Source organism: Polyodon spathula, chromosome 40, assembly GCF_017654505.1.
Source record: "Polyodon spathula isolate WHYD16114869_AA chromosome 40, ASM1765450v1, whole genome shotgun sequence".
Classification (NCBI taxonomy): Eukaryota; Metazoa; Chordata; class Actinopteri; order Acipenseriformes; family Polyodontidae; genus Polyodon; species Polyodon spathula.
The window spans coordinates 1,586,327-1,606,500 of NC_054573.1; the positions used below are offsets into that span (position 1 = coordinate 1,586,327).

At 41.4% G+C, this 20,174-nt stretch overlaps 2 protein-coding genes across 2 annotated transcripts; one reads left to right on the forward strand and one right to left on the reverse strand.

Annotated features, from left to right (window-relative positions):
* Nucleotides 1–1,592: 1,592 nt before the first annotated feature.
* LOC121304924 (G-protein coupled receptor 4-like) lies at nucleotides 1,593–10,268 on the reverse strand. The gene is made up of 2 exons (XM_041236356.1): nucleotides 9,193–10,268; nucleotides 1,593–3,802 (listed from the first exon to the last, which is right to left on the reverse strand). Exons 1-2 carry the CDS (start codon nucleotides 9,193–9,195, stop codon nucleotides 2,687–2,689), a joined length of 1,119 nt encoding a protein of 372 aa, XP_041092290.1. The 5' UTR covers nucleotides 9,196–10,268; the 3' UTR covers nucleotides 1,593–2,686.
* Nucleotides 8,672–19,980, forward strand: shkbp1 (SH3KBP1 binding protein 1). The gene is made up of 18 exons (XM_041236355.1): nucleotides 8,672–8,893; nucleotides 10,275–10,328; nucleotides 10,728–10,773; nucleotides 11,025–11,098; nucleotides 11,533–11,591; nucleotides 11,703–11,783; nucleotides 12,377–12,541; nucleotides 13,076–13,166; nucleotides 13,567–13,757; nucleotides 14,512–14,627; nucleotides 14,779–14,866; nucleotides 15,123–15,239; nucleotides 15,406–15,576; nucleotides 15,993–16,148; nucleotides 16,266–16,362; nucleotides 16,823–17,007; nucleotides 17,443–17,575; nucleotides 17,944–19,980. Exons 1-18 carry the CDS (start codon nucleotides 8,847–8,849, stop codon nucleotides 18,614–18,616), a joined length of 2,544 nt encoding a protein of 847 aa, XP_041092289.1. The 5' UTR covers nucleotides 8,672–8,846; the 3' UTR covers nucleotides 18,617–19,980.
* The last annotated feature ends 194 nt before the right edge of the window (nucleotides 19,981–20,174 follow it).

A 20,174-nucleotide genomic window follows, 5' to 3' on the forward strand; every position in this document is an offset into this window, starting at 1 on the left:
GTACAGTTATCTCTGTGAATTGATAAATAAGAGTTGTGATATGTTAAAAAAAGAGTGTGTGGATTATTTTTCCTTTTATCAATTTGAATGGTCCCTTCAACAACCCACCTTGGTCAGAAGTACTAAAGACTCACATGCGGGAATCCCCGAGAGTCTTCCTTGGTAAAGGCACGGCAGCGGTGTGTGGAGGGTGAGTCGTAGAGTCAGGGGAGCGCAGGTTCGTGTCCTGGCTGTGAGAAGTGACTGGTCTTCGCTGGGGATTCCTGAGGGTGCTGTTTCTCCTCATCGCGCTGCAGCGGACTCTGACGGCCAGGCGCCAATGACCCCTGACAGACAATGCTAACCCTTTGTCCTCCACAAGCTGGCAGCACTCTGACCACCCCTCTTCCTGGGTATCGAAGAGGAATCTGGCTTAGTTATGGGATTGGCCCACCTTCACTTCACCTGAGCTGTGTGGGGAATTGCAGCGGTGAGAGGAGAAAATAATTATTGGCTATTCTAATTTGGGGAGAAAATCTTGGTGGGGGAGGGATTGGGTAAATGGGCATTCTAAATTGGCCTATAGAATTGCAGCTAAATAAATGAATGTTACTGAGTAGTCTGACCACTAGATGGCACTGCAGTAGGACGAGGTGTACTATTCCCCATTTTCCCTTCTCGACCCATGGGAGTGCAAAACTCCAACGATCTCGTCAGCTTCTGAATGTTCGTGTGTTTTGTGTAAAGTAAAGCCAGTGGTAGGGCCTCCATATTTATCCCCTCACCTCTGTTTTGTAAATACTTTGCCATGAATGGGATATAGCAACAACATTTATTCACAGTGTTGAAACTAATTTTGCAGCAACGAATAAGGCTCCCGTTGCATAGCAGTTTGACCCATTCCTGGTTTTACTATGAGTTTAATAAGACACACCTGAGATTGTTACCTATACACTGGGGCTAATCAAGCTAATACAGTATTAAAATCTGGAACGGGTAAAACAAAAAATTGCAATATAATATGTAGCACATGCTTTTGTGTAAACAAACCTTCTCAACATGACAATTTTTAATTCAAAACGCCTTTTTAAATTCATAACCACCAAACCACATAATAATAATAATAATAATAATAATAATAATAATAATAATAATAATAATAATAAAGTATTAGGAAAAAAGATACAGCACAGCTTCAAAAGATTTACAAAAACAATACAAATCAGTATATTGACATATTTACTTTACAAAACCATGGCTTTCAAATAAGGCTTGATATATTAATAATTGTCAACAGTATCTAGTGCACAGCAGAGTATTGGCATTAAAATAAAATAAATCTATGACCTTGTGACAGATCCCTATGGTCCTACATCTTTATAGATACTTTATCTGATTTAGCCTACAGCTCTGGCCAAAAGTTTTGCATCATCCTGTACAATTAACAATTAACAATTGTACAATTAACTGACTTCATAAAGTCGAATGAAACCTGCTGACAATTGCATAGCGCTTTGTAGTTTTCCATATACTGAACGAAAAACTGACAAATTGAAAAATGTGGCATTTTGAAATCTAACATGACATACTGTACTGTGAAATCTAACATAACCACTGTTATGGCTTCTGGTAGACAGTATATATTTTTTTTGTAATGTCTCAATTCTAATATTCTAAATGTTGCAAAATGTCCATAGCTGTAAATTCACACGAACTAACAGGGCTTAATTAAAAATGTTACCAAATAAGAAAATTATAGTAAATATTTAAATGGCGAACAAACGGTACCACACAACACAAGGGCGCTGGAACTAGGGGTGCTGGGGGTTCGGCAGCACCCCCTGGCTTTGCATGGCTTCCATCATGTACAGGGGTTACAGTTCTGTTCAATGGCTTTCAGCACCCCCACTTTAAAAATTGTTCCAGTCCCACTAGAACAGCATATAAGAAACTAAAAAATTAGCATGCAGATTTACTGGGGTAAACCGTGGAATTTTGTAACATTTAAAGGCAAGCTCTTTCTCCAACACCTGTGTCATTTCTTGATTTATAACAGAGATTGCAGACATCAGTCATCATCTCATTTAACACAAATGAAGTTCAAATCAGTTTGCTTTGAAAATTCACTGAGGTGCTCTGTTGTGTAAACGTTACAGTCAAAGGGCAAAATGCCCCATAACTTGTTTAAGGAACAGTGTTTCAAATCACAACAACACTTAAATGCTGTACGAAAAAACAGGACAGAACTGCATCAACATATCTGGCTACAGACAAGCTGAGGTGACCAATGTGATGTTCAGGTGTCTGCTTGTTTCGGCTTGACGGTTTTGCTGTAATAGTTCAAGCCAGCATTGTTGGCTCAATCCTTCTTGCATTTCTCAGTCTTTGCAGCCATTTGAGTTTCAAGGTTTAAGACTTTAAAACATTTTCTTAACTTATTTGCATAACACCCTCACCTGCCCCATCTTGTTAAGCCCTTTTTTTTTTCTTGCATTGAATTTCGGTTCTTTGCAGGTGCTCAAAGTATGAACATTAAGCATGGTCTCCCTGATCACTTTTGTGGAGAGATACCACGAAACAGTACAGTTTATTATAAACAATATTGTTTGTTACCTGTTGGGAAATATATGAATCTCAAAGTAAAAACATCATAATAAACCCAGAGATTTCCACTGCAAAGAGAACCTGCTAACAAGAAGAAAGAAACTTAACTCAAAGACAGGTGAGGTACGTCTTGACTGATCTGTCCATTCTCCTGTTGACCCACGGGGCTGTGGTTCCTGAGATAGTTGTCCTCACTGACTCTTTCCGTTATGGTTTTCAAGAACTTTTTTCTTGGGGGTTTCAGGCAGTCCGAAGAGAACAACTTGGCTGCCCAATGCCGGATGGCGACAATGTCTTTCGTGATGTCCTGCTTGACGCTGTTGCTGACGAAAATGTTCAGAATAGGGTCCAAGGCGCTGGAGATGCTGGTGAAAGCAAAGATGATCCTGTAGGCTGTCCGGAACCTGTAATACACCTCGCAGGAGCAGTCTTCAGAATAATTGAGGTAGGACTGGACCAAGAGGATGACGTGGTAGGGCAGGTAGGACACCACAAAGATGGCTATCATGCTGAGCAGGAGCCCAGTGATCTTCCGTTTCCTCCTCACATCCAGCGAATAACTCTGGTGGATAACCTTGATGGTCATACTGTAGGATACCAACAAGAGGACCAAGGGGACGAGGAAGACCACGAAGACACGGAAATAGTTCAGCTGGGCCAACCAGGACTCCATGGGATACTTCTCGTAGCAGAGCTTGATGCCATGGGCCTCCACGAAGAGTTCCTGATGGCTCAAGAGAACCGAATGGGAACCCAGAATGATCAGCCAAACCACCACACACACTAGGATGGCCACTTTCATAGTCCGGAGACTTCTAGAGCGCAACGGGTAGACCACAGCTAGGAACCGGTCCATGGAGATGCAGCTGAGGAACGCAATGGTGGTGTAGATGTTGGTGCTGAAGAAGAAGCCGACGAAGTCGCAGGCGGTTATTCCGAAGGTCCAGCCCTCTGGGTTGTGGGTGTAGGCAGCCCACACGGGCAGGGTGCTGATGTACACAAGGTCAGAGAAGCAGAGGTTCAGCAGGTAGACTCCCAGGACATTGTGGTTCCTCAGGAGATGCACGATCACCCCCAAGCTGATCAGGTTCCCCACCAGCCCCACTGAGAAGGTGATCCCATAGAAAGTGGGGAAGAGATAGGTCTCGTATTCGTTGGAAACGGAACAGTTTTCAAAATTGCACTGCAAAGTGGAGTTGCTTAAATTAATGCCGGCAGCCTGCAAGGGAGGAAAAAAGGAAGAAAAAAAATATGAGAAATGTAATCAGAATAGGTTTAGTCATTTTAGAAAGGGAACTATGTCCTGTCCAGTTAAGTACTGGATATATTTGTGAATTATGTATAGTCATCAAGTACAATTTGGGTGAGAAGCAAAACGAATCAAAATTAGTCCCTTGTAATAAAAGACATCTTACACACACACACATAAAGTAGTAATTAACTCAGAAATTGCTATTAAACATATATGGCCCCATGTTACACATTTACACTGGGGGGAACAATTTGCCTACATTTGCCCATGAGGGAAACTATTGGCCAAATGTGTGTTCACTGCAGTGGATTACATCTGGACACAATATGACATATTGCAATTATAACACGCCTGCAAGCTCTAAATCTGTAAAGAAAAATATGCTCATATGGATTAATACACATGAACATAAATAAATCCACACAGAAATGTTGACTTTACAGAGCAATTGTTATTATTGTGGATTATTGTACCAATCGGAAAACCAGAACCTTATTCATTCCAAATTCATTATGTTGCCAGTCATTGGTAGTGTCATGGAGGGCCAATGCTTATGCAAGGATGTATTCCTTAGACTGGATAGGAATCTGGGATTTTACACCTTTTCTGGATCATTGGGGGAGTGGCTGGCAGTTGGATCAGTTCGGATGGTACAGTGCAGCCACAGAGTAAATGAGTGGTAGTAGACAACACCATTGTAACGGAGATTGTGTGAAGGCTGACAAAAGTCTTACTGAAAGGACAGTGAGTAAGTTTGTGCACCCCGCAGGCTAGCTGTGATTGGGGTCTGCCCCAGCTATAAAGCAACAATGAATTCCTGCTGAACAACAGAGAACTAACACCTGAATATCTCGTGCACTTCCTCTGAGTTCTGAAGACATTCTGAATACAGCCCCTGTTATTTCACGTGGGTTGAATTACCTGTATTCATTCCATGTTCCTTTGTAACACACGATGTTGATCTCATGTATTAGGCATGCATGTATAAGCACTTTAATATATGCCTTATCCATGTGACCAACATCATTTGTTACATTGGTTATAAAGGACATTTTGTTCCACAAATGTGCTTTGGTCAACCCAGTTGTGGGTGATCAAATTCCTTATTAAAACTCCTTATATAAGTTTTTGCTATCTGAAATACTTGTTATTTTTTCAAACTCTGGTTAAATTCATTACACTGATTTATAGACACACACCCCCCCACCTCCACCACCATCACCTTTGCCAAACAATATGCATTAAAACTATATGAATGTTTACAAATCCAGTCAAATTAGTACGTCTTTAAGTAAAGGTTTTGCCACAAAATAAAAATAGGTACGATTTCACCAGCAGTAGTATTCAACTAAAGCATACACCAAAAGGAAAACTCTTTTAAAGGTATAGATATTACCACTCTGTAGGCTTGCTGTAGCTCCAGCTGCTCCATTGTAGATCTGCTCTAAGCAATGGGGCACCACTCCCTACTATATATTTTGCCACCACAACCAATGTATGTGGGCTACTGTAACTGGACACCATGTGGAATCGTATTGGGCCAGCATACAATAAAGAGCTGTGATTGGCTAACAGCCTTGAAAAGTTTGCTGGGAGCATCTTCAGGCTGTAGTTGTGGATGTAGGGCTGCCTCTACTCATGAATACTATAATGCATTTTCACATTGACGTAATTATCAAACACAAAACCCCTTTGAACTGCACGCTATTCATCGTCTTTAAGGACCGATTTATGAAAGCCCTTTTGATTAATTGTTTTTAGAGGGCATAGAAGTTCATTTTTCAAACCTGTGTTTCACTGACTAGAAAGAGAAAAACAAAACAAAACAAAAAAACAAATTAGTCCTTAAAACTTAAACAAACAAACAAAAAAATGAATAGGACATCTTGGGTTTGATTCTCAAAGTGTATTCTCCATTCTTTTTAACTTCCTTTTTTGTTTTTTAAAATGAGAAAAAAAACATGTTAATGATATATTAATGCAAAACACATTGAGAGTGCTGAAGAGAACTGCAAATGCACAATGTAGCTGTTTGCTTTTAGTTCTGTAAAAGTAACAGCTGTTTTTACCTCTTGCAAAAAATTACAGACTGGAGCAAACACTTTGCAAATATGGCTCAAAGTTTCCTAAGATGTGCTTGACAAATGAAATATGAGGGTGGTTTGTGTTTACCATTCTGCAATGTCACACTGTTCCTCTTTTACTTCAGAAAAACAGGAACACACCACAGTGTATTAACCTTGACAAAATACTGTTCAATTTTGCTTAAGCTCAGCTACAAGGTGAATCACTCTATTAAAATCATTAGAGAGAAACATAATTTTAAAAAACAGTAAAATAACCCTCCTGTAGTTAATAAGTCATCTATATATATATATATATATATATATATATATATATATATATATATATATATATATATAAGCCGTGAACAGCCTTATCAACGCTATATTAAATATATAAATCAATTTTTTAAACAAACATAAATCCACGATAAGTGATTTATAACGTTACAATAAAGTTTATATCAATCAATTATTATTAATAATAATAATAATAATAATACATAATAATAATAATATTTTTTTATATAGCGCCTTTCATAAATAAATATTGCAAGGCACTTAACAAAAGTGAAAAAAACAGAAAAAAAAATATGAAACAAACTACAAAATATATTAAAACAGCTGGTGTTAAAAATACATGACAGTAAAAGTCATAAGAATAACAATTTAAACAAATGAGTTTTGAGGCGGGATTTAAAAATAGACAGAGACTCAGAGTCATGGCTCTCAGAAGGAAGAGTGTTCCACAGCTTAGGAGCGTAGGAGGGAAAAGTCCGGTCACCCACTGTACGCAGTTTAGTCACGGGAACAACCATAAGGCCGGCATCGGAGGATTGCAAAGCACAACTGGGAGTGCAGGTGATAAATAACTCAGAAATGCAAGAGGGAGAGGAACCTCTATTGGCTTTGAAAGTCAGCAGCAGTACTTTGTAGTCAATGCAGTATTTGACTGGCAACCAGTGTAATGATTTCAGTATGGGGGTCATGTGACCCCCACAGCGAGACATCGTCAGCACCCTAGTGGCAGAATTCTGAACATACTGGAGCTTTTGAAGGGTATTCTTTGACACCCCAGTAAGTAAGGCATTACAATAGTCAAGCCTGGAGGATACAAACGCATGAACAAGCTTTTCTGCAGCAGACAGTGAAAAGACAGGGTGCAGCCGAGCAATGTTCTTTAGATGGAAAAAGGACAACTTGGTAATATTCCGAACATGCGGCTCAAAGGTTAAGCTAGGGTCAAAAATGACCCCCAAGTTTCTCATTTTAGAACAAAACTGACTCTGTATAGATAGATAATCCAGGCAAATGTAAACAGAGGATGTTTAAAAGTGATCAGCCATCATTAATAAATTCAATATTGTTTATATTGGTGTTTACTCTTAATGGCTAATTTGATGTGAAAATGCTTAACCCGCCCGTCGCACAATAAACAGCAGGCGCTCCTGTGTGGAGATGTTAGACCGCTTTGTGCTTTAATTAGGCATCTTAAATACCTTCTAAAAAGTCTCCTTACAATTTGTGGCTATAGTTTCCCTTTCTCTTACTATTTTAAATTAATTGCATGTGTGGTCTGTTAAAGTCTTCAATTGAATTAAACAATTAAACAGTGACTAATCTGCCTATTTTGACAGATTTTCAGTTTTCAGTTACAGTGGCACAGCAAATCAAAACTACAGAAGCACTGGGTGTTCTAATACATTTGCACACTGCTGTATCTAAAACTTAAGGACTGTTTAAGCAATCTTTACAAGGCCATTTTGATTAATAAGAATAAGTCTGTGATTCACGAAACAACTGTTTTAGAAGAGGTTAGAACTTAGTTAGTTATCCAAGCAGTGTTTATCCTAAGAATATTTGTAACACTCAAATTCCTTATAATAGTTCCTGAAATTTTGTGAATAGGGCCAATATAAAACATTGTCTGGATCCAACTCCCCAGTAATGTTGTTGAAGCTGACCCCTGGGATCCTTCGAGAAATAGCTTAGAGATTCTGGGATCAATCAGCTACAAACAACCAAGCAAGCAAGATAGGCCGAATGGCCTCCTCTCGTCTGTAAACTTTCTTGTGTTCTTATGATAAGATGTAGTTCGCCGCTACTTGCAAAGTGGGCAGCAGCAGTAGTTTTTGTGCTTATTTGCATGTCGACTTGCAGGTCACTCTGCATCGGCTCTGTGGTTCACAGACGCAGCCAGCCTCCCGCAGTTACTTTACAAAGCTGCGCTGGGCTGTGCAGAATCTGCAGATTTCTGTGAGTGCAGTCGAGTGACGTCACGCAGCAGCCCTGGAAGAACGCGCATCCCTGCGATTCTGTGCAGATCTGTGCAGATCTATGCAGATCTATGCAGATCTATGCAGATCTATGCAGAACTGCGCCCATCTGCGCTACATGTATCAGGAGAGGCGCTTTTTCCTAATTGTGTACAGTATTGTATTGTATTGCAGGGATTGTACAGAGCATTTTATAGCCATGCTGAATACAGCAGGATTGTACCGGTACTGAATTAGACACACCGACCACAAACTTGTGCTTCATGGATTGGTTAGTACAGTAGTTTAATCTCAATAAATACATACACAAATAAATGAAAGAAAAATAAAATAATATGCAACGTTTCCTGTCGACAACAATAAGAATGTCAGGACAGGAAGGGAAGGCGGAAACCGCTTGATTGACAGCGCATCGGAACCAACAGCAATTGCTCAAGCGCCTGGCTTGCCACCAATCACAGCGGGGCTCAAGGGATGGGTTTTTTATTTTTTTAACTTGTGTACTTTGAGGAAGCCAGAACGGGTGGTTGTACTATTATTTTATTATTATTATTATTATTATTATTATTATTTTGTTATTCTTTAAAAAAAAAAAAAAAAAAAGTTTTCTTTAATAATAATAAAACATCTAATGAAAAGTGAGCAGGAATGACTCGCACATAATTTAAAAACATGGCTCGAACAGGAGAAATAATACATTTGAACGTAGGAGGAGAAAGGTATGGTACCGTACTTGCAACAATTATCATTAATCTTTTGTACCCTGCGTGCGATCTGTCTGCAGGGATTACTGCTGTAGGCGTTAATAAGTAGTGATCGCGTATGAACTGTTTAGTTTGGTCTCCTGCGTTATATCGGTCTGTAGTTTATGGTATACCATGTGTTGAGTGCGTTGGAAGACAATATTAGTAAAAATATCAGTAACTGTATATCCTGACTGTAAAATGCGTAATATAACACAGACACATATGCTTAGTTTAATACATTGAAAGATATCATTAGTGTTACTTTACCATACCATTGTATCCCGGTCCTGCACTTTGGTAACGTGGTTGCTGAGGCTCGCTGTTTTGAATCAATGACTTAAATCATTTTAGCTGTGTTATGAGGAGCATTTACGTGCAAGACAATCCACCTTGATGCCTCCCACACGCCTATCCCAGAGCTGGAGAAAGACTTCCACGTGTGTTGCAGAGATTGAAAACTTGTGAAAAGTTGATGCGTTTCTACTTAGTACAGTAAAGAAAGTCCTTCTGACAAACTCCATTTAAAGACATCTGTGTCTCTGGGCTCCTTCCAAGTGTAGAGATCTCCTTTTGTGACTTGTTCTAGGAGCACTTCAGTTAACTGTATTTCAAACGGAAAGCGTCAATATTTTGGGATGGCTCTGTTGTCTGTGGAAACAATCAACAATCATATTCTTGTGATGAGGATTATCTCGATTACAGGTTGGGTTAGACTCAAGACAGTTCAAGATTTCAGAGCAAAGATTCAAAGTCTGTATATAGATTTATTTCTTCATTTTGACTCGGATGAAGGCAAGGGTAGCAGAATCTTCAGGTCACCAAACCTTCCAGAAATTCCAAACCTTTCGGACCCAAATAAGTTCACATTTGATTAGCTGTGCAAAAAAAAAAAAAACAAAAAGAAGGGGGTTTCCTGCTGCATCTGGTGCTGACATGATAATGCTCCTGTCGCTTCCCAAAAAAGCTAGAAAAAAATCTTAGGGTCCTGACCAAATCCTTTGGCGCCTGCGTGCAACTTTTCTGCAGCCCTGACGAAGGTACATTCATTAGATTGTTTGAGTGTGAGGTTCAAGTGAAGTCTTGGACAAATGCACCTCACTACGGTCAACGTGAAATAAATCATGAAACTGAACTGCAGCAAAATCATAAAGGACTTGCGCTACACAGTATGATTCTGAAATATGCTTTTAAAAATCTTTGCTTAGTAATTGCCTGTTTTGAAATAAACTGAGCATTTCAATTTTATGAGCAGGCTGTGAATGGCCCTGGGCAATAGATAGGGTCCCTATAGCTGTCCTTGAAAACACGGTAAATAAATCCAGCTGTTTTTTTTTTTTTTATCTTTTTTTTTAAGGTTTAGCACTTCAAGACAGACCCTAACGTGGGTCCCAGATTCCTTTTTTTCAAGGTCAGTATTTAACTGTCATAGGAACATTGTGAATCTGTGTTCTCAAGCAATTCGAATAGTAATATTTCAGGGATGCAAATGAGACTCCCATTGCGTGGGAGTTTGATCCATTCCTGGTTTTACTATGAGTTTAATAAGACACACATGAGCTGGTTACCGGTACACTGCGGCCGATCAAGCTTGCTGGGATCAACTGCCAGGTTTTACTAGAAGCTTGATCAGCCACAGTGTGTCTAGGTAACAAGCTCAGGTGTGTCTTATTAAACTCATAGTAAAACCAGGAATGGATCAAACTGCTGTACAGCAGGAGTCTTATTAGTCTAAGGTAAACAACTATGCAGTTGATAAGTGTACCAAATTAAGTATTTTAATACTCAGTCTTTTCTTTTAAACCCAAAGTCTTCTGAGTGGCAGGATCTCCACCTTGAAAGATGAAACTGGTGCAGTAAGTGCATTTCTTTGTTCCATTTTGTTTGGGATGTTTGTTTGAAATGTGGCCTTTATAGAAACTGTCTTTTGTCTTCAAAGCATCCTCAGTTGACATTCAAATTAAAAAGGGGAGCAGTAATCTTGTAATTAAGTCAAATCAGATTTATTATGGTTTTTAAAACTTTGGTTGGGTCGGCTTCTAAGAGGACACGTTGACTGGATGAAATGTTTTTTCAGTTATTGAATTCTTATTTTTGTTTGCCCTAGATTTTTATTGACCGGGATCCCACGGTGTTTGCCACCATCTTAAACTTCCTTCGCACCAAAGAGCTGCACCCCAGGTATTTAAGATCAGGGGTCCTGCATTCATGTTCGATTGTACCTCAAAATAAAATTACTTCAAGGTTTACTACATTATTCCCTAATACTCTCTATGTCATCAGACTCGGTTAGTGCAGAGGGTTTGTATATTCCCCAAATGTCTTGGCTTTGGTCACCCTTTAACCCCTTAAAGGCCCCACGTGATCTTAGCGCCGTATGCCAACGCATGTGGTCGGAAATCACGTTGGAACCTCACGGGACTCTGAGGTCATGTAGAAATATATGTAAAAAAAATAATAGTTGTCCCGTTCACATGTATAATCGATTAAGAAGTTAGCTTGACAAAAGTAGTTCAGGACTGAAAGGGTTAATCCCTTACACAAGAGAAGGCATGTCCCGGCATAGCAGGCAGACGTTTTAAGAATCGATTATTATTTCTTCATCCTCTCAATAGGAACATCAATGTTCGCTTGTTGATGCATGAAGCTGAGTTCTATGGAATCACTCCATTGGGTAAGGGACTCTAAAATGAGTGACTCAATTGGCTGTTTTGAATAAGATTTATTATTATTGGAATTGACTAAACCTGTTAAACCACCCCTCCCCCTTCCGATCCCCTTTCAGTTCGAAAACTTCAGCTGTGTGATGAGTTGGAGAAGTCGTCTTGTGGGAGTGTTCTGTTCAATGGCTATCTACCTCCTCCAGGTAAGACTCATGGCTTATTGGTTTTCCTTTGTAATTATGCTGGTATGAATAACAGGTTGCAATACATACAATTACTCATCATACATACCAAAGGCAGGCAAGACAGATTTAGTAAGGTAGTGGGGGGGGGGTGGATGTTAGAGTGACTAGTATCATTAATATTGGTGTAAGGGAGTTCGTGTCGTGTTGCTGTGTTTACGTTTGTGACTGTTCTTGTGTAGACCTTTTGTTTGTATGTAATTTTCTTAATGTGTTTTGCTCAGGTTTTGTTTAGTGTTTTGTGTCTTTGTTTAGTAATTAAAGTGCGTTTTGAAACTGCAACTTCTGTGTCGGAGTCTCCCTTCCTGGTGTGGAAAATCGCGAGTGACGCTGCCCTGTCATGTGGAGTGATTTGACATTCTTGATCATACCCACCCCTCTGGTGTTTTGTAGAAGTGCCAGCTCATTCTGACAATTGCTGCAAAGTTCAGTTAATCGCTGCTAAGTAAAGCGTTAAAGATTCTTGCCGTATTTGTCAAGGTACTCAAAATGGTAATAAATTGAAACTCTGTATAAATCTTGCAGCTGTTTTTGTGCGGTTTGTTTATTTGCAGTGTACCCAGCCAAGCGGATAAATCGACACAGCGTGGCTGGCCCCCATTTTGTGAGCGGGCGACCGGGTTCGATCGGGAGGGCTCCAGTGCGGAGGAGCAACACAATGCCACCCAACCTGGGGAACGCGGGCATACTGGGCAGGGCGCTGGAGGAGAGACCCAACGGTACTTCCAGTCAACAACTTCTTGTGTTTTAATTTAAAACTTTTAAATTGAATGGCTTCTAAACACTGTTCCATTACACTGATCTTTTTATCATTTTCTAAATGTAGATTTCTCAATTTACTCAAGGGTATTAAATTTACATCTACTGCAGTTGTGCCCTGTTTTCCGCCTGTTGTCTTTATTTCGGTCACCTTGAGTTATCTATGCTCAGCAGAGTCTAAGCACTGATGAAGACACTAGCCAAAACGTTTGTATACTTGATGCTTTACAATCGTGTCAGAATAAACAAACGGCTGAAAAGTGCAGACTTTCAGAAAGGAATAAAACTGTTTTTATGATATGAAACTAAGAAGAAACAGAACAACCCATTAACTTCATCCTGCAACTCAGTCCTTTGCTGCTAATATAGTATTATTGAAATTGTCATGTAGTTTTGTAAGGTTTTGTAAGGAAATGTGACTTGCATCCTTGTACCCATGACTAGATAAAGCACTTGTCCTCAACTCCATATTTATTTTTTTCTGTTTTTTTTAGGGCAGTCCTCTGACCCGGGCATGGTCAGGATAGTGTGTGGCCACCACAACTGGATTGCAGTGGCTTACGCCCAGTTTGTGGTTTGTTACAGGTAACGACAAATGGGTACAGTATAAAATTGGGCATGACAAAACCAATACATTTACGATGTGTTCTGCCATGTACAGCACCCAAAAGGAGTTAGATATCATTTTTAGTACCATGTTAAACAATGCACAGTTTAGACCCTAATCAGTACTTGTTCACTGAGCAGGTAGCAAAAGCCGTAGCAATGTTAGATCTCAATATTGCCCTGCAGTGACACTTGGAGCATTTTCCATTGTGTTATGTTGTGAATAACATTTACCGAGCAAAGTAGTTACAGCCTCCCAAGCTCCTGAAGTGCTGTTGACCCTCTGCGTTAAACCGCCTGTCGGCATTGTTTACTTTGAAACAGCCGCGCCCTGCCCGGGCAGTACGTGATGATGGGAGTGTTCTCTTGTGGTTTGCAGGGTGAAGGAGTCCTCCGGCTGGCAGCTGGTGTTCACCAGCCCCTGGCTGGAGAGGATGATCGACAGGGTGGCACTCAACGCCAGGGTGATGGGCGGCTCGCTGGGGGACAATGACAAGATGGTTGCCGTGGCGTCCTGCAGCGAGATCATCCTGTGGGCGATCCAGACCGATGGCAACGGAACTGAGATCGGTCAGTTTGCAGCCTGCAGAGGGTTACTAAAAAGATTATGATAAAGTACAAAACGATGATTGTACAGCTCAGTATGATGAGCTCTGGCTGCTATGTGGGAAATAATGTTCTATTGCCTGAAAGTGTCTATAAAACTGACCTGAGCTGACCTGGTGCAAATAAGAGTTGTCTGGTCAAGACCATGCTGACACACAGATAAGTCAGCAACTAAGCTTTGCATGCAAAGGGTGTAAAATATTTGTAAAACAGCAGGCATTTGAGAAGCATCAGGGTCCTCCATTACACACACCAGTGCTGTGTCTGATGCATTCTTCCAGAAATTGGTGACTAATTCCTGACTAATTTGCCAAAAGTTTTGCATCACCTAGAATTTTAAGATTGTGACATAATTAGAATGATATTGCAAAAGTCTACCGGAAGCCATAATAATAGTACAGTAGTCTTTCATGTATTTTTCAATATGTCAGTTTTTCATTAAGCAGTGTGTAATTCAATATGTTAACGTAACATTATTCAGCAGGTTTCATTTGACTTTAAAATTAGTTCAAAACTTTTGGCCATAGCTGTACAGTGTTATCATGTTCAACTAGCTTCACCAGACTTTTTAAAGGATTCGAAGAAGTGCTCCAACGTCTTTTGTCACTGGTGTGCATTTTATTTAAAGTGGTGGATGAGGGACTGCTGAGGGTTCTGAGTGTGAATCTTGGTTAAGATGGTCTGTTTGTGAGTACTGTGGTTCTTTTCTTCACCCCAGGGGTGTTCAGTCTGAATGTACCCGCGGAAGCCCTCTTCTTCGTGGGCAACCAGCTGATTGCTACCAGCCACACGGGGAAAGTGGGTGTCTGGAACGCAGTGACCAAACACTGGCAGGTAAAGGTGCAGCTTTGTATTCACCAAATGCTTCTCTGTTATATTGACAAGAGACGGTTATATTTTTAACAAAAGCTAACCCCAAATAATATATATATATATTAAGTGCTACTCTATACTATATTATAATTATTTAATGTTCTCCTTATAGAACCAGGATGTGGTGCCTATAAACAGTTACGACACAGCTGGCTCCTTTCTCCTGTTGGGGTGTAATAATGGATCGATTTATTATATAGGTAAGTGCAGTCTTCCTTTCAGATACACACATGGCCAGTGTTTTAAAGACGGTGCAGTGCAATATGTTAAAGTAACATTGTTCTGCAGGTTTAATTTGACTTTATGAAGCAAAATGAGTTAATTCTGTATAGAGGCAAAATGCTTTTACCCTAGCTGTAGTGCATAGTCTTGCAACTGCCTATACAGATTGCCAGGTGCATTCCATCTGAAAGGCAGGTAGCTGACGCTGTTTGTGTTCCTCCTCCCTCCTGGCAGATGTGCAGAAGTTTCCCTTGAGAATGAAGGACAATGACCTCCTGGTGACTGAGCTGTACAGGGACCCCTCTGAAGATGCCATCACTGCCCTCAGTGTCTACCTCACGCCCAAAACAAGTATGGCCACAGCATTCCTATTCACGGAGCTGGACAAAAAGAAAATTAGCAGGATGTTCTCCAGAATGGCTGACAGTGCTATTGCTTTTGTGACTGTTCTTTGCATAATAGGAGTGTGTGTGTATATATATATGTATGTAATGTTGCTTCTGTTATGTGCTGGCAGGCGACAGTGGGAACTGGATCGAGATTGCGTACGGTACCAGCTCCGGGATGGTCCGTGTGATTGTGCAGCACCCCGAGACGGTGGGCTCAGGACCGCAGCTTTTCCAGACCTTCTCTGTGCACCGCAGCCCCGTCACCAAGATCATGCTGTCCGAGAAGCACCTCATCTCGGGTACGTACGGTCCAGCAGCCCCCTGAGCTCTGCTTACTGATCCACAGACAACCAGGAGGACTTCCGTGGTCATCTACTTCCGAGCCGCCCTCTTCTGATCATTGTGTAACGATACTTTAGCATTTGAGGATTGGGTGATAACCACAAGACACAGTACAGGTAGCTTCCAGGCACATACCATAGGTAGCGTCTGTCAAGTTTGCCCTTTTGTGTTTGTGCCTGTTTACAACAAAAGGAGGCAAGCTAGTATGCGCCTGCAGTCTTTCGTTCTGCTAATTAACCTCTTCCCTCTGGAAACCAATGTTGTTTCTTGTTAGGTTTATACATCGTTGTCGACGGGGTGCAAATAGAATTAAAAGAACATCTCTTAACTGTGGAGTAATGGAGCCCTGTTTCCCCGGTCTGTGTGTTTGCAGTGTGCGCTGACAATAATCACGTCCGGACCTGGACTGTGACCCGATTTAGAGGCATGATATCCACCCAGCCCGGCTCCACCCCTCTCACCTCTTTCAAGATCCTGTCCCTGGAGGACACTGATGGGCACGCGGGCTGCAGCGCCGGCAATGACATTGGTGAGCTCTGTGTGTAATCTCGCACACAAAATTTTTTCCAAACAAAACGCTTTTTTATTTTATATTCTATGTTGAGGGCATCCTATTGTAATGAAATTCCACTTGATTCACCGATAGGACCGTATGGAGAACGGGATGACCAGCAGGTGTTCATACAGAAAGTGGTGCCGGACACTGATAAGGTCTTTGTGCGTCTGTCTTCCAATGGGAAACGGTGAGGGGTTTAATTGTTCATTTGGGGATAGGTTGTGTTTAAACTGCGGTCTCCTTGGGTTAGTTGTTGAAAGACAAGGAAAGCAAGGGGTGGCACAATACTGAAGTAATGCTCTTTTTTGAGGTTTACAGACAGATTGGTCACAGAGGACTTTGTCACGCAGGTAAACTACAGTAAATGATATGCAAGGATTGCAGGAAACCTTGGGAGCAGAATCAAGGATCCCATTTGGATTCAGTCTTGCACAGTCACACAGCTATCAAGAATATTCCCATTCCTCTGTTTTTCGCCTCTCTCAAAGTAGCAGTAGGACTTGATTTTTCAAAGGAAGTAATTTAACCGGAAGCAGATCTTGCCCAGCGTGTTTGCCCAGGCACTGCGCATTTGCCCTGATTTGCTGCCTTGTGGGAGCTACATGTACTGTCAGGGCTGCAGATGTAACTTGCCTTGGTTTGCGCAGGGTGTGTGAGGTGCGCTCCGTGGACGGCACGGCTATTACCTCCTTCATGGTCCACGAGTGCGAGGGCTCCAGCAGGATTGGCTCCCGGCCACGCCGATACCTCTTCACTGGCCACGCCAACGGCAGCATTCAGATGTGGGATCTGACCACCGCAATGAAGATCGCTGGCAAGACCGAGGCCCAAGGTAGGGGCCACTAGTCTCGCACTCTCCAGCTCGCCTCAAAAGTAAATTGTTGATGCTCATAATGCATCAGAGTAGAAAAATGCAACTTGTCTAAGACTTTTGCACACCTGTGTGTGTGTGTGTGTGGATCTATCTATCTATCTATATCTCAAATCTAAAATATTTGCCTGCTGTGTATTCCATTTTATTTTTCTGACAAATGGTTAAATGCATGTTGTACCTAATTAACTATAATTATTAGGGGATTGGTTCTTTTATATCTTAACAGTGCAGTCACATAATAATATTCACCTAATCTCACACATCACAACTTCTGTCTGCATTGCTTCCAGGTAATGTAATCTGGGAAAAGGCACTGTAGTAAACTGTTTCGGGTAGTTGGTGATTGGATGATGGTAATGATGCTAATATGTCCTTTCTTCACCTCTGCTCCAGATGTCGGAGGTCCCTCCGAGGAGGAGCTGCTTCAGCTACTGGATCAGTGTGACCTTGCTCTGACCCGGACGCCGGACATGAGCCCTGCGACCTCCTTCACTCACTCTGCCACCCCGCGGGCATCCACCTGCAGGTATCCTGCCTGGGCAGGGCCCCTTTACCAGAGAGGTTTACCTGTTCATAGAGCAGCGAGGCAAACCGGCTTTACTTTCCTTTCACTTAGAGGGGAAAAAAGCTTCTGTAGGGGATAAGTGGATCTGGTTGTCTAACGAGGAACTCATTGTGTGTGTGTGTGTGTGTGTGTGTAAATAATTGATAAAGTAATTGAAGATACGTACTTGATTAACTGAAAACTCACTATTTCAATAATTTATTGATTTTACTAATGAGTTTTCTTTATTAAGTGATTGGTGGGTATCTGGTTGGATCCTGATAGAGGTAGTTCTGAATTTGGGGTTGACAAATCTCTCTCTATTTCTCTCCCTCTCACTCTTCACACAGCCTCCAGTCTCAGTCCAGCGACTACTGTCGCGACAGAATCCCCAGGACAGGAGTACCCGTCCTGGACCCTGCAGCCCCACGCCCTGCTCCGCCTGTGCCCTTGAGCAAGCCTCGAGATCGCTCCTTTGTAGGAATGGGAGGTGGTGTGGCCCTTCACCCTCACGTCGGCAGCAGCCAAGCCTCTCTGAGCGGTGGTGGTAGCCCCCGCGCCCCCAGGGTGCAGCCAGACACAGTCAGCGCGGAGGTCCGATTGAGAGGGCCCGAGAGGAGGCTGCCCTCTGAAGAGGAGGCCAAGGCCCAAGGTGTGAAGCGGGGGAGCTTCGTGGAGAGATGCCAGGAGCTTGCCAAGTCCACAGATTACAGCAGCTTGGATTCCCGGAGGAGCGTGGTTGCCTCGAGTGAGCTGGAGGCCAGGCTTGGCATGAGGAGCCCGGGCAGTCTTCCTGCTACCCAGGTGCGGAAAGTGGTGCCTGCGCCAAGCCCAGTGCCATCACTCCGGGCTCAGCCGCAAGCCTCCCCTCGCAGGGTGACTACCTCAACACCCAGTGAAACCAGCGATGACACCCCCTCCTCCAGCCCCTCTCGCCCAGCTTCAAGTTCAGCGTCCCCCAATCCAGCTAACCAGCAGCCAGCAGCTAGCCCAAAGCCCAAGTTGAACGAAACCTCATTCTGAAGCCCAATGATGCCACTGTGCTGCATTTGCAATTCACGTTTTGGATCAGATTTACTAGTGCTTCCATGATCAACTTTTAGCTTTTTTTTTTTTTTTTAAAAGGAAACGGTAAAAGGTTTTTACAAGATGCCTAGCGTATAGTCATGGAAAGTAATAGCAAAAGGGCTAAATGAAACAAGCAATATTTTTTTTTGTTTATTTTCTTTTTTCTGTCTTGTCTGTTCTCTGCATTTGTGCTCCACGCAACACTGCCACGTTGAGACATTTTTTAAGTAGCTAGAATATTTCTTGAATTTTAGTTTTTGTCTTTCCTAGTAGTCTGGTTCAAATCTAGGATAATAGTTTTAGTAAAAACTAATATTAGGATACTGTAAAAAAAATAAAAAATAAACGCTAGTCTCACTTCACTAACCAATGAGCCAAAGCAGATAATTAATTAACTATGCTTGGATTTTTTTAAATAGACTTTTCTATGTGAGTATCTTGTTGAGCTTTTATGTATATTGTAGACTGCTATTAGTTGATAATAAACCACTGTCATCCAATATATTTTTAGGGGTTCGTCCATCTTCAACTAAGAGGACTGTTGTACAGTATACAGTAGCACACACCCATTCTCTAAACAAAGGAAACGTAAAGGGTAAATAAATGACACCTCCCTTAAACTGTGCAACTAGCGTTCAGCTCAGTTCACATTAAATTGAGCACAGCGTTTCCGCAATGAGAAAATGACAACCTGTGTGGTTTCCAGTAAACAGTGCACTGCATTTAGCTGCAATCTAGTTAGAACGAGTTGTGTGGGGAGACAGATCGCAGTAACTCGAAATGATTCGAAACATTCTAGCCTCGTATTATGGTAACGTGCAAGGCAGTTTTTAATTTAATCTTTTAGCAGTTCCAAAAAGTTGGGAAGCTGGTTCTTCAGTGAAAATGTCACCAGTGGTATAATTTTGATGTGGCATCACTTTACAGCTTGGAGAGCTATGTGGTTTACAGTAGTTTTTCAAAATGTATTTTCTTAATGCGTTTTGAAGTGTAGATGTAGAATATACTCTGTCAGGTGTTGTGCTGTTATTGTTGTATGCCACTAGTTTGCTTATTTTCAATAATTGATGAGAATTGTGATCTCCTATTTATCAATAAAAGTTTGCCAGCACAAGGTTAAGTTACAATAGAACTTCAAATGAATTTTTCTTTCATTTTCTTTTGGTGTGAATGTAGAGCATTGATGTTAAGGAATCACACTTGGCAGTTTTCCCCTCTGCCTTTAAGTTACTGTAATTATGTTATTCGATGGTGCCTCGTTGGCAGTAACTTGTCTGTAAATTGATCCACCTAATAAAAGCCCAGCTGTTTTGTAAAAATGCGTATCTTGAAATATCTGTTAAACACTGATGGTTGGCTTTGGAGATGGTTCAGTAGATATTTCAAACGTTTGACATATCTACCTGGGTTGGTGTCAATTCTTGTTTTGTTAATTTGTTGCCACTGTGAGAAGCGCATTTTAACAGAATACTGCGCATTGCAATTTTGATCAATATTGTGTTGGAATTGATTA

Excerpts from the sequence above, each read along its gene's own strand:
- shkbp1 (XM_041236355.1), top strand. The coding sequence starts at position 8,847 with ATGGCTCGAACAGGAGAAATAATACATTTGAACGTAGGAGGAGAAAG. Across the intron at positions 8,894-10,274 it reads TTGAACGTAGGAGGAGAAAG|GTTTAGCACTTCAAGACAGA; the intron begins GTATGGTACCGT and ends TTTTTTTTTAAG. Across the intron at positions 12,542-13,075 it reads GCTGGAGGAGAGACCCAACG|GGCAGTCCTCTGACCCGGGC; the intron begins GTACTTCCAGTC and ends TGTTTTTTTTAG.